This window comes from Lipotes vexillifer, unplaced genomic scaffold, assembly GCF_000442215.2.
Source record: "Lipotes vexillifer unplaced genomic scaffold, Lipotes_vexillifer_v1.1 scaffold756, whole genome shotgun sequence".
Lineage (NCBI taxonomy): Eukaryota > Metazoa > Chordata > Mammalia > Artiodactyla > Lipotidae > Lipotes > Lipotes vexillifer.
In genome coordinates, this window is record NW_006773042.1 from 2,340,753 (window position 1) to 2,355,704 (window position 14,952).

General features: G+C 43.0%; 1 protein-coding gene across 1 annotated transcript in view; it reads right to left on the reverse strand.

Annotated features, from left to right (window-relative positions):
* Positions 1–12,387, reverse strand: part of RNF217 (ring finger protein 217) — a 128,362-nt gene extending 115,975 nt beyond the window's left edge. The window contains exon 1 of the mRNA XM_007447976.1: positions 11,512–12,387. Coding sequence (XP_007448038.1) covers positions 11,512–12,387 — 876 coding nt within the window. The remainder of the gene's footprint in view (positions 1–11,511) is intronic.
* Between the last annotated feature and the right edge of the window lie 2,565 nt (positions 12,388–14,952).

Here is a 14,952-nt window from a genome sequence, read left to right on the forward strand (position 1 = left end):
TTTCCCTACCGAGGTCATATGCTCACACAAACATGGTACACTAAGATCTAGCCATATCAAAGTCATTTCTGGTTTGACCCAACAGCTCTACTTAGACTTAAACTAATAATAAACTAAACTGTAAACATTAGGAAAAATGGCATTATCAAAGGAAACAAAACACTAGTGAAACACTATGACCAATTGTTTTATTTTACCTGCTGTTTTAAATTGTTAAGCAACCAGAGGAAAAAGCTGCGGTGATCGAACTTGCCTCTTACATCTCGGAGATTCAGGAACACTGAATATGTCCAATAACCAAGTGAGGAAATAAGGCAAGAATCAACACCACAAAAAAGGAAGTAATTTGCTAGGTAGCCTATAATTAGCCTCTGAATCTTACAGTAGAGAATATCATTGAGGCAAACAGCTTAGGAAGATTTAAAACGGGATCAGTCATTCACATGAATGCATAAGCACAGAATTTAGTTACCTCAGCTGGGGGAAAAGAAAAAGGCCCATCATAAAAGCAATACACCTCCTTTGTTTCAGGGTGCACATATCCTCAACCAGGAAGAGATTTCTGAGCACAACACGTTTGGTTCTGGAAACGCAAGGCTTACCTATTTGAGAGGATGCTAATCAAATGATAAAATCAGCCAAATTGGAATATCATAAACAATAAAAAACCAACAGTGGGTCAATTTAACAAAGGTTAACTAGGGTGGTTAATTCTTAGGTATCATTAAATATAATAGAATTTCTGTATAGAATATCCCTGGACTACAAAAACTATCTGTTACATCAACTCTCTTTATTCAGCAAGGTATTCAATCTTTTCAAATAATATTTTAACCTCTAATGAAGCTAAAGGTTTGATATAATGGAAATTACATTATGTAGAATAATTTTAAGTGGTGTTAGTAATTAGAAGCTGACCCTGATCTCAAGATATTTCAGTTACAATGGAATTATCTAAAATATTTAATCTTAAAAGGGAACAACTTTTATGTAAGCTTTATTTAAAACTAAATGAAGCTTTATTGTTAAATTATTCAAGGATGAAGCACAAAAAACCCCCACAACACCAAAGTACAAAATCAATATAATGATATGAATAGGAAATATATAATTAAATGATTGAAAAGACATGAAATTTTTTTAAAAAAACAAATTAAAATTCAGGCTCAAAACCTTTACTACCTAAATTCACAACATTCCTGATTTTTGTCTGAAGTAGTGTGGTGGATTAAAAATATGGCCCCAAATTCTTTTACATGTTCACAAAAAAAGTTGAGGTCTAAGTCTCTTCCCCTTGAATTGAGGCAGCCCATGACTGCTTTGCCCAGGTGATGCTGAGTGACTTCCAAAGTTAAGACAGAAAAGATCATGCAGCTTCCACCTGGCTTACTTGAGACTCTTGCCCCAGAGGAAGCCAGCCTCCATGTAAGAAGCCCACTTCCCTGAGACTATCTTGCTGTCAAGGCCACATACAGGCACTTCTGTACACAACCGCAGCTGAGCATCCTGACAAAGGCCAGCCAGCATCAGCTGACAGCCAAGTGAGCAAGCTGACATCTGACTACAACTGCATGAGAAGCCCCAAGTGTGAACTGACCAGCTGAGCCCTTCCCAAATTCCTGACCCACATGCCATGATCAAAAAAAAAAAAAAAAAAAAATGGTTGTCTTAAGTTCCCAGGTTCCGGAGGAATTTGTTAAGCAGAAGACATAGTAACCAGAATAGGTTTTATAATTAAAGAAGCATTTCAGTGATAAGTGGGATGCCAGGATAAAGACTCAGGCCATAGCATTCTGTTGCATTAAAATTTTAAATCTATTGTGAAATAAGATATCAAAAATTCAGGTTCAAAATCCTACCAACCTAAACTTACTATAATTTACTATCAATCATTCACTCAGTTCCCAGGTGGAATTTGTTAAGCAGAAGACATAGTAACCAGAATAGGTTTTATAATTAAAGAAGCATTTCAGTGATAAGTGGGATGCCAGGATAAAGACTCAGGCCATAGCATTCTGTTGCATTAAAATTTTAAATCTATTGTGAAATAAGATATCAAAAATTCAGGTTCAAAATCCTACCAACCTAAACTTACTATAATTTACTATCAATCATTCACTCAGTCTTTTAACAAATACTTATTGAGTGACTATTCCATTCTGGGCTTCATGCTAAATGCTAGTTATAAAAGCAGCTCAAATAATAGTGGGGAAGGGGAGATAATTAATCAAACATCAAATAATCACACAAACATACAATTACACAAGGGGATAAAGATACAATGGCTGCAGAGTAAAAAGGACTCTAAAAGCATAAACGGCAGGAATGATTCAGTCTGGAGACTCAAGGATGGCTGACATCTGAAAGAAGAGGAAAATTAACAGAGAGAAGGCTACACGCCTGATACACGTCTGATATAGAGCTGGAGGGACAGAGAAGAGACTGAAGAGAGCAGAGGCCAAACCTCATCATCAGTGTTATGAACTGGAATCTTTTTGTACAGCAATGGGAAGGTCTTGTAGGTGTTTAAGCAGATAATGAAATGTTGAGATTTTCATTTTAAATACCATCTTGGCTATCTATTCTCATACTCTGTATATTGACAACTAGGATCTGATTTATTAATTATTTATAGACTAACTACGTAAGTCCACTACACAAATACTCATTTCATGTGTACAATATGCCAAGAGCTAAGAAATCAATCAAAAAAAATGAATAAGGTTTCTGCATGCAACAAGCTTTACAGTCTAATGGGAGCACAGAGCAGGAAACAGGTGATTTAAATATAGTGAAATGAGAAGAATCTTATAGTGAGTCAAAGCATTGTCACAGAATATAGAAAGGATGCTTAATCCAGATATAGGGGGTCAAGAAGAATTCTCAAAGGAAGAAATGTCTAAGCTAAGACTAGAAGAATGAATCAGGGTGAAAGAGGCAAACAGAGTTGGGGGAGTGTGGGAAAAAAAGTAGACCCCCCCCCCCAAGACAGAACCTAATGTCACTAAACTAAAGGATCATAATTAAGAGAGTCATAGAGTGCTCAAGGAACAAAAAGAAGTTTAATATGGCTAGAGGCTTAGGGGGGCACTTGATGAGAAACAAAGTTAAGAGTGGTAAACAGGAGTTAGATCACTCAGGCACATGTAAATCATGTTTAGATTCTATTCTACAAGCAACAGGCAGACTGAAAGGCAAAGAAGGGGAATGCTAAGACCAGTCGTGCATTTTATAAGACAATGCTGACTGTAGTGTGAAGGACAGACTGGAAATGGTCAAGATTGGAACACTAGGACCAAGCAGGAAGCTGTGGTTGGAATCCAGGAGAGAAATGGTGGAGGCCTCAGCAAATGCCAGTAGAAATGAAGAAAAGTAGAGTAGAGAAAATATAAAAACAATTTCAGGAGGTAGAACTGAAAGAACTTGGTGATTAATTAGATCTGGGGGGTGAGGGAGAGGAAGAATTCAGGGACGATGCTCAAGTTTCTGGCCTGGGTATAACTGATGGAAACACGGATGCCCAAAGGAAGGGCAAAGCTTTAGGGGTGTGGGAAGGAAGAGGAGGAAAGGGAGATTTCATCCTGAGAGGTTTAAGGTGGCTGTGGGTAGTACATGCAGGTGGCAATGTCGAGGAGACAAACAGCTACCTGGTACTGCAGGTGAGAAGAGTCATCCGGGCTAGAGACAAAGATTTGGAAGTCAAGAGCATATAGCTGTTACCTGAAACCATGGGAGTGGACGACATGACCCCACTACTAGTACACAGTGTGAGGAGAGGAGAGAGAGGGTTTAATATAGGACCATGTAGACACCAACATTAAGAGATGGTAACATAAGAAAAAGCTCAAACAGAAACAAAAGGAATGGCCAAGAGAATCAGGAAGAAAACGGGAGAGTGTGCTGCCATTAAAACTTTAACAGTAAGTCAAATCATAGCTCCTCTACACTCCTCGATTTTCATACATGACGATGAGGCTGACTTTGGTAGAAATCTTCCTCTGGATCTAAATTTGGGCAAGAGACTTAAACTTCCTCAAAACATGTAATTAAGTTTCTTCTTGGACTGGAAGACTTGTGATTCTGTACAATATGGATATAAACTTAAAAGAAAATGAAATAAATATATATTTAACCTATAAATAAGATAATAAATGCAAAGACTGTAAAAAGACCTTGGGTTTTAGAGCCAAATGGACCTGAATTGAAATCCCACCTTTGCCATTTCCTAGCTGTGTGATTTAGGGCGAGTTATTTAATCTCTCTAACCTTGAGTTTCCTCACATAACATTCTGCTACCTACAGTACAGAAATTGAGCTGTTCCTGTTTTCTTGAACCCATTCTAATCAGAAAGCCAACCCCACCAGTGCCAATGAAAACAGCACTGTTCACACTTACAAATAATCTCCTTGTTGGGAAATCCAATGGTCAATTTTAATCTTTACCCTGCTGAAACTATTGGAAGCATTAGACAAAAATGATTACTCTTTCCTTTTTAAAATATCACCTTTGTTTGGCCTTTGGGTAACTACTCTGCCTTGGTTTTCTTCTTGCCTATCTGGCCCTCTCTCTTTCAGACTTTTTGCTGGTTCTTTCATACATCCCAGACTCTATTTCTGCAAACACTGGTATGCCCAGACTCAGTCCTCAATCCTTCCCTATTAACTATCATGCCCCAGGTGACCTCATCTGGTCTCATGGCTTTAAATATCATCTATATGTCAAAAATGTTCAAATTTACATCTTCTGTTAAGATCGCTCTGCTGAATGCCACACACCAACTGCCTAGTCAACATCCTTTTATGAATGTCTAAATACCTTTTCAAACTTAGCATGGACTCCTGATTCTCCTTAAAACTAGTCCTCCTACAGTATTCCTCAACTTATTAAATGACAAACCCATTCTTCTAATTGCTTGGGCTCAAAACCTGAGTCATCCTGGACTCTTTTTTCTCTCATCCCACACCCAATCATCAGCACATTCTGTCAGCTCTATTGTCACAATATATTCAAAATTCCACCAGTGCAAACCATATTCACCTCTATCACCCTAGTCTGAATCGTCACACCTCCCCTCTGGCTTACTGCCATCATCTTCTAACTGGTCTTTTTACTTCCATTCTTGACTCCCATAGTATATTCTCCACAGAGCCAGAGTACTTTCTCATAAAGGTGAAGTCATATCTGATTAGCTTAAAATCATCTTACAGCTTCCAATCTCATTCAGAGGAAACGCAAATTCTCTATGGCCTTTGAGCCCTTTCCGATCAGCTTTTCCCACTCTTCCTGCTGGTTCCTTCTTATCGCTCACCACCTCATTCCCTATGCTTCAGCCGCATGGATCTTTTTGCCATTCCTGGAACCCCCCCAAGTATGCTCCTGTCTCTGGAACTTTATACTTGCTGTTCCCTTAGATATCCTCATGGTTTGCTCTCTCACGGCCGTCAGAAAGATCTCTGCTCAAAAGTCACCTTGTAAAATAAACCCTCCCCGACAACTCCTAAAAACACTATAAATATATATAGAAAAATCTCCTCCCCAATATTTCTTATCACTTGTCCCTTGTTTTTCTTTCTCTATAACCCTTATTATTTCCTAATATACTAAATAATTTACTTATTTTATTACCAACCTCTCCCCAGCCTAGTATATAAACTCCATGAAGTAAGGGGCTTTATCTGTTACTGTTCTCTGTATCCCCAACACCTCCAACAGTGTCTCATATGTAATAAGTATTTAATATGTAAGGGAATTAAAATTAAATAATAAAACGTGTAAAAATGCTTGGAATATAGATGTTCAATTACTGGTTGTTATTATTTGTGGAAACTCAAGTGTAATTACCCAAAATTGATAGGGCAAATAGTACTGATAACATTGAAAGAGAATATTATTCTAGGAATTTATTGTCCTGCAGACACTGAATTTTTGTTTTAAGACAGAACTTGATTTGGGAAGGTTCATTTCATTTATCACATAAAACCCTTCTGACACAGTGAATTTAAACAAAAAAAAACCAATTCTTTGAAATTATCATAACTTTAAAGATTTGCCACATTGTCATGAATGATCCAAAACAAACTTAGCAAAATTATGTTTTCTTTTAAGCAAAGGTAATAAATATTTTGAAAGAAGCACAGTATTAACTCATATTCTATTTATCACAATTACAAAGAACTTTGAGAAATATGTTTATTAAGAAAAAAGTAATAAGTGGATTTATTACTCTGAAATAAACATAATAGGAGGAATAGTAATACGCTTACTAAAAGGTTAACTGGTATTCCAGAATCAGCTTAAGAAAATCCTTCCAGAAAGGAAGCAGAAGAGGGGAGACCCACAGCTGTCTAAGAACTTAAAGGAAAGCTTATTTATGCTTGGAAGACAAAGCTTGGAAGAAATACTGGCAACTAGTCTCTAAAATGGCTCCTTGGGGGCATTTAATACATTTATAGATTATCTCATGGTCCTTGCCACACAGGTACTCAATAAATGTTTGTTAAATGCGTAAATGGTACATTAACAAATGAAAAAGTTAATTATAAGAAATTATGACTCAAGTATCTGTCTACATCCCCATCACAAACTCTTAATGAAAAGCTGGGAGCTGAAGTCCTAACGTTCTCCTTTTGCCGTCTCTCATATGAGGAGTAAGGAAGAGCCTTCAAGTGTAAAAGCTGAGCTCTATCTACTCTAGGAGAAAAAGAAAAAATCACCACTGTAAAGGTTTCAGTTGACGCATGAGGTAAGTAGTACTAGTCATGTTATTTGAGATCTTGTAGGCAAATGGAGCACAATGCAGGGTTTCTCCACGTGGCGCTGTCATCTCCAGATGCTGGAAGCGACGGGAAGGAAGACACCCAGGCAGTGCCTGGACCAGGTCCTGCTGGCCCAGAGATAAGCCCTTGATAGGGGATTGATTCCTCTGCAGAAATCAAGTGCTACTTAAAATCAAATTTTAAAAAGTAAGAGAAAAAAGAGATTATTAAAGAGAAATGAAGAAATTATTTAAAGAGATATCATTAAAGAGTCAGAAGAGGAAAATAAGTAAGTGCATGAGTCAGGAAGGTATAAAAGCAAATGTTACCACAGCCCCTCAATACACACACACACACACACACACACACACACACACACTCATTCTGTACACAAAAAAATAAGCTTACATATGCCTGAATTCTCACTTTTCAAATTCTCAGAGTGATTTAACAGAGTTCAGTCTCTTATTCTTCACATTTTTAAGACTACCAAAATCACACCTGGCATGATAGAATCTGTAAATCACCTGTGTGAAGACGGCTGCATGCAAACTCCATATTGAACAGGACAGATTCTAAAAACACCCAGATTGTTTTAAGGTTTAAAGGGAAAAAGTAGGTTACACTTTTACCCATAAAAGTCTGGATGACTCAGAGTTTAATAATAGGATACAGAAGCTTTCATCCCTAGGTCACTGATTCGAGGGTGACTATGGTAGACAGTCATTCCAGGACATTACCATCTAGCAGCTGTTTTGTTCACAAACTGCAGAAGAAATGTGTTGCTTGTCTCTATTAATACTCATTTGACAGGTGTATACATTCCAAGTCATATGCATCTGCCAATCGCGAGCACTTTGAAGCAGAGCGATGAAAGCTGCAACAGCTCTTACGTTTAGAAAGCCCTTAGGATGCCCAATTCTCTTCTTTCTTTACGTAAAGTACTAAATATTAATATCTCACATCATAACAGATTTTACTGTCTCAAACCAAAATCATAAAAGAAAGATACCTGTGGAGGATTTTTTGAAATGAGCACAATATCATTCTATGACACAAGGAAAGCAACAATCTTTCCTCCTAGAAAACGTGGTAAAGGCCAAACCAGCTGAGGTCAGTACTCAGAATGTCCCTGCGACCTGCAGGAGACTGCAGACATCCCTGGGACTGTGTGCTCTAAGCCATGGTCATACATGCACACACAGCTTACTAGGAAACGTACTTCTAAAATTTATGTACCAAATATTTATGTACCCAGGCAACACAAACCAGTTAAACTCCCACTATCTCTGTCATGGTACTCTACAGCCTTCAAGTAACTCCCCTATGTAAGTGCCAAAGATTATAATGTATCAGTTCAGTCCTTCACCATGGCAACTGGAAACTGGATGGTACCTATCGGCCAGTAAAGTCATTCCACTAAGAAGGATTCTCCAACAGCCCCAGTCACAGTGATAACTGAAGAAGAATTATGTTTTGAAAAACTAAAACTATTATTTTTAAAACACAGTATGGAGGTATTTAAGTCACCACCCTGCTATGCCTGCACTGAAATAATGAAGACACCTATCTATCAGCCTTTGCCACATATTCAGTCCACGGCACTAATGGCAATAAGATTTATGATCTAAAAACCTGCATTCCTGTCTTCCAACTTTGTACCTCCTTTGAAAGAATTCAGCATCTCCTTTTAGAAGAATATTAATTTAACCAGGCAATATTCCAACTCACATTTAGTATGCATTTTTAATGTTTGCATAAAATGCTTAATAGGGACTCTGCTTTGTTTCCTTAAATGACGTTAAATAATACACTATTTGGCACAGATCCAAAAGATGATGAAAAAAGTCACTAATAACTTTTTATTTCAAATATATCATTTTACTTTAAAAGGTCTTAAAAGAGTCTTGCACATTCAAGCTTGACAGATTTACTTCTGTCAAAACCAAAAAGCCTTATAAAATGAGAAAGAGGGCACTCTCCATGCCCTTTGACCTGGTTCAGTAATGCAACAAAACAACTCTGCAGTTTGATTTTGTTTTGCTTTAGAATTGGTGTGTCATTACATCCCATTTCATTGATGAGGAAATTAAGACACAGAGAGGTTAAGTGATATGGAAACACAGACTCTTTAAGTAGAAGGGACCTAATCATTAACACAGATCAGAATTATAACCACAGGCCTAGTTTTATCCAAGTGAAAGAAATGCCATTTTTATATAAGCTAAAAGTTTGTTTAAAAACTCTTTAATTCTAAGTTTAATAACAAACTTAGCAAACCTATTATTTTTGTCTACTTTAAGTCTTTGTCTTTTGTCTTAAACATCAATAATCTCAGAGTAAAATTCAGTTCTCAAGCAGATCACCTCCTTCTAGCCGTGGTTTCTGGGGGCAGTTTCATCATCTCTTTGTCGCTCAGCTCTTCATAAACTCAATAACTAATTAGTTGAGCATCTGTTATGTGTCAGACAACATTCTAGGTGCTAAAGCCACAGTAGGGAACAAATCATGTGAAAACTCCTGTCTTCATGGAAATCAACTGCATAAACACAAGACAGAGTATTTTTATCACTATGGGGAAAATAAATAGCTGGAAAGGAGATCTAGAGTGTGGGGTGAGGCTCAACTTTGGGTGACCACCAAAAAGGTGGTCAGTGAAGGTCACACAGGTGACATCTGCATACAGACCTGAAAGGGAGAAGGGGAAGGAGTAAGCAAGGGAATGGGGGGGGTAGGGGGGGACTCCAGGGGGATAGTCCAGGCACAAGGAACAACACACACAAAGCCCTGAAGTGGAAGCATGCCTGGCCTGCATGGTTCATCTTTTTGTTGCTGTTTATTATTTCAAATAAAGTGTACTTTTTCTTTACTGAAAGTTCTGCCAAATACTTCAGAAGAAGGTCAGGAACATACATACAATCCTAAATACTGCCGACAACCTTCAGATACTACGTTACTTCAGAGGAGCTTTTCCCAGTTGTGCATGGCAATGATTCTTCACTCACCTTGCCACCCTCCACTCCCCACCCCCATTCCTTCTCTTTCTCCACTGGAGATCAAAACACTGACTTCCTAAAACTAACTTATGGTGGCAAAAAAAATTTTGCTTTGGGGAAAGGGCCCACCTTAAAGGAATCAAACTGCAGAGCACCCCAACCTATAATGACCACCTCCCTTGAACTTCTAAACCCACTGCATCTGTATCCAGCCCTTAAGAGTAAGTGCTACATGATATTGTTACTCCGCTTACATCTTATTATATGCTACCTTGTATTGTTCTTGTGTACACATCTTGTATACACACAAGGGGACTTCCTTGGAGCAGGGCCCATACCTTGGGAATGTCTGAATCCCACCACAGGGCTTTGCACATGGATGGCACCGATATCTGTTGGGCTGTTTGACAGTGATGTCATAGAAACTGACACGATGGGCAGCAGGCTTTCCTCCTTTTTCAAGCATCTGTCTGCTGATAATGCATGAAAGAGTCATCACAGTCTCTCACAGGCGTTTGGATAATCTCAGCCATCTTGGCCAAGTCACTGTTTGTGTAACATTCCATTCTGTCTAAATTCCCCTTTGCGTTTGCCGTTGGGCACGTTACACACTTTCAGTCTAGACACAAGCATGGATTAGCCACAATACACAGAGCAACTGCACCGTGTGAAATCCTCTTCAGTTAGCTTCAGTCAATGTTATTAAACACTATTATGGGAAAGGATACCAACATGAAACTACCAGACACAGGGGCTATAAAACCCTGTCCATACAGTCTAGCCAGACAAACAGACACATATGGAACAACTTCAGCGCATGCAAGACATGCAGAAGTATTTTGAAAGTATACAAGCAGTGGCCTGGAGGGTGAGGTAAGGCTTCACGGAAAAGTTGGCACCTGAACAGCCAGAGTTTTGAAAGATGAATAGGCGTCGGACAATCAGACATGGGATCAAAGGGCATTCCGGATTGTGCAAAACACTGGCAGAAACATAACAGACTAAAAGCTGCTGGAAGGACGCATTCACCACCAGGGAAGGAAAGCCGGTCTACTGCACTCTTAAACTTTGCAAGAAAAAAACAAGTTTTCAAATAAGGAGCTGAGGAGGAAAGTTTCACCAGCACTTGTTTTGTTAAGCCTCTTAGCGTTGCTTTGCTTTGTTTCGCTCTTTCTGTTTGGTTCCCTCTGAGAGAAATAAAGCGCTCTGCTGGGTAAAACTTCAGTGAGAAAATCTACTTCAACTTAACTGAGGAAAAAGAAACCGAAAAGCGGACCAGGGCCAAGGAATAAATAAATTAGTAACACTTCTTCTGGATTATCTAAATGGAGCAAAATTTCAAATTCGGTGTCATTCATTGCAACCCTTCTCTCCCCCAACTCCATACATTTTTATTTTATGCCCCCTATTTGTTAGTTTCTGGGATACCAGGCCTCTGAGGCACTCTCATTGCCCTCCTCTTTGAGCAAGCTCCTTGCTTGCAATCTAATAAAAGAAATAGCAGAAGGCAATTCACTTGTACCCTGTTCCTTCTATGGTTGCCAATCAAAGCTCGAAGCTCAAGCAGAGTTAAATTCCAGTCAAGTTAACCAGCGAAGACAAACACACTTAAACCAACAACCGAGATGTAAGAAACTGACAGAGGTCCTCCATAAGGGTGTTCATCACCTCTTCCTGTGAGCTGGCGAGCTGGACTTCCTGGCCAGTGATTTGGAATGCTGAATGGGGGACAGGGGAGGGACAGAGGGGCTGAGGTTACCTGGGAGCTCAGGTAGACTTTGAGGCACTCCTCGCACACGGCCTTCTTGCAGCAGGGCAAGGGCTTGATGGGCTTGTCTTCCAGGCACACCCGGCACATCAGCACCATGTGGGGCGCATAGGGATCCCCGACCCCACCCAGGCCAGAGTAGGGTGGAGCTCCCAGCAGGCTGGGCACGGAGAACGGCTCGGGCGCCAGGTAGAACTCCAGCTCGATGCTGCCGCCGTCGGGGGACAGGGTGTCCGCTGGGAGCGACAGCCGGGGGCTGGGGAAGGAGGAGGGGGTGCTGGGAGGGTTGGTCACCGGCGGAGCCCGGGGTGGCGACGCGGGCAGCGAGAGCCGCTCCGCCGAGGGGACCTCGGGCAGGTCGTTCTCCACGCAGAACACGGAGCAGAAGACTTGTCTCTTGGTGGGGGACGGGCGCCGCTGGCCCAGCACGTCCAGGACCAGTCCGTCTGGGGCCCCGACGCGGGTCCGGGGCTCCGGCTGCTCACCGGGGGGCGCCTCCTGCTGTTCATCCCCTCTCTCGCTTCGGTCCCTCGCTTCCTCCTCCTCCTTTGCCAGCTGCTGTTGCAAAGCCTGGGGGTTGAGGGGCCCGGTGTAGGCCAGTCCTGCGGGCTGCGCCGGTGCCTGGTTCTTCTTCCAGCTCGGGGCCCCCCGGCTCCTCGCGGGCTCCGGGACGCTCGTGTCCACGCAGCCCGAGTCGCTTCCGCAGCTGACGCCGCTCGGCTCGGCGGAGGAGGCGCGCGGCCCGGCTGCCACGGTGCTGTCCCCCGGAGGCCTCGGGGGCTCGGGGTGGCCCGTGGCGCCGCCAGGGGGGGTCCGCGCCTCCAGGGGCCCGCCGCTGCCGCTCACCGTGCTCTGCTCCTCGCCCATAGCCGCCCGCGGCCGAAGCTGCCGCCGCCCATCCAGCCGCCGGGACCCCCACCCGGCGCCGGCGGGCAGCGGGGGCAGCGGCTCGGCTCGACTTGCAGCTCCGCTTCTGCTTCCGGGTCCCTCCTCCGGGGCTGGGACGCCCCGAGCTCCCTCAGGGGAGCCCGTGCTCCCGGGCGGCGGCGCGCGGGGAGACCGGCCCGGCCCGCTGCTCCTCCTCCTCCTCCTCGTCCTCCTAGTTCTCCCGCGCGGCCGGGCACCGCCTCGGGGGCGCCGAGGGCCGCTCGCTCTTGCCGCCGGCGCGCCCGCCCCACATGCAGGTCGGGGCGGCGCCGCGGCCCCCGGGAGCCCCTGGAGGGACAGAAGGGTCCGGAGGGAGGAGGCCGTCAGTCCCGCGCCATCGCCGGTCCCCGCTGGGGGCTGGCGGCCGGAGGGCGGTGGTCAAAGGGTCGAGGGGCCTGTGGCGCCGCCGCGGCGCGCACCAGGAGGGGCAGCCGGAGCGCGAGCCAGCCGCCGCGGCCCCTGGGGGAGAGGCCGGAGCGCGCGACCTCCCGCTCCCGCTCCTCGCGCTTCACCTAGCGCCCTCCTCACCGCCGCTCACCCCACCCCTTTGGCACACACCTCCCCACACGTACACACGCGCGCAGGCACCGCGCGCTCACTCACGCACACCCCGAGTGGGTGTGATCTCAGACCAGGATGCGCTTTCGCCCCCAGGGTTCACGCTCGGCCTCCACTAAACCCTCCAGAGCCGGCAGGCTGCCCTTCGGGCTACGCTTTGAGCAGAACTTCCTACAAAACTCCTCTTTACTGAAAGCTAGAACTAGAAAACCCTGGCTAGTTAGGATTTTGGTTTCGCTTGTTTCTCTTGCGTTCGTCCGATTTTAAATCCTCCAAAGAGGGAGTTCAGAGAATTAACGCTAGGAATTATTAGTTCAAAATGCTGTGTATACAACTCTGCTCTCTGCTTAATGAGGTAGGAAGGATGTTTGAAACTCACAAAAGTGCCAAAAAGCACGTTTAACCTACTCCTTTAACTAGAATCCTTATGAGAGCTAGTAAATAACGAATTTAAGATTTATCCCCCTTTCCTCCTTTTCAATGTCCTCTTAGGAACTTTTTTTTTTTTTTAACCCTTTGAATATTCCAAAACGGGTAGCATTAAGGTAGTAAGATGGTCTGGCCTAATTAATAAACTGGATCGTTGGAAATCATGAAAAGTTTCATTAGCACAACCATATTTATCCCCAAAACTGTTTCCAAGACAACAATTATAGTTGAGCCAGAACTTAATTATGTGTTGATCTATCTTTATTTTCCAGGAAGTATTAGTCACCCAGACTGGTGCATGTTAGTTCCCTAAAGCCAATGAAAACATTTTTGGGAAGCCAACCTTTGTTTTTTTCATCTTGAGAGGGAATTCAATTTACACATTCATGTAATAGGAAGGAGCTGTGAAGTGTGTAGAAATTTTTATCTTGAAGTTGATATTGGGTTGTTCTAAAATATTTTCCAAATCAGATAACAAATGCTAGAAAGGTGACTAGCTATGCAGTACGAAGAAAGGAAGGTAACACCAAAGAACATGTCCATCATGTATGTCTGATGTTCAGCGGCACCACAAATGGATGAATCTAATCAATCAGTCTAAATGCCCACCTCATTGATCAGTCTGACCCAAGAATGAAGAATTCTTACTTGGAAGATTAAATGCTATTTAGGGATTTTTTTTTTCATCTTGGCTAATTGATTTCCTAGTAACTGTTATTTTTTTTCCAAATGATCCTAGTGTTTATTGTTTTAAAGGTAGGGACAAGAAGCCTACATGTTTGTGTCTTTTTTTTTTTTTTTTTTTTTTTTTTTTTTTGCGGGCCTCTCACTGCTGTGGCCTCTCTCACTGCGGAGCACAGGCTCCGGACACGCAGGCTCAGCGGCCATGGCTCACAGGCCTAGCACGCGGGCCTCTCACCATTGTGGCCTCTCCCGTTGTGGAGCACAGGCTCCGGATGCACAGGCTCAGCGGCCATGGCTCACAGGCCCAGCCGCTCCGTGGCACGTGGGATCTTCCCAGACCAGGGCACGAACCCATGTCCTGCATCGGCAGGTGGACTCTCAACCACTGTGCTACCAGGGAAGCCCTGTGTCTTTTTTTGTATGCCATCTGATAACTACTTTTCTATTCTTTCTAAAGGGATATAAAAGTAATCTGTGTTTTCTGGGTGACAACAGTGAGAATAAGACCAGAGTGACCATAATGGATACAAAAAAGTATATCTCCACAGTGTCTCTAGGAATCAAACCCCTCAACGTCTTTCCATAGTTTGGGGACTCCCTCCTCCACACATATTTGTCATAAGTGTTCCAAAAACTTGTTCTTGCAGTGCCCACCATTTTGTTCCTTATCCCTCAGATTTGGTTCACTGAAAGTGGCTTTCCTCGACACAATCAAGTCACTGGTGGGATTTTTGAAGGCTGCCATATAGCTCTGCAGCCCTTCTCCTTACCATGACTTCCTCCCCATGGGATTCATCTGATGTTTGTGAAAATAGAACCATGGCATGCCATATC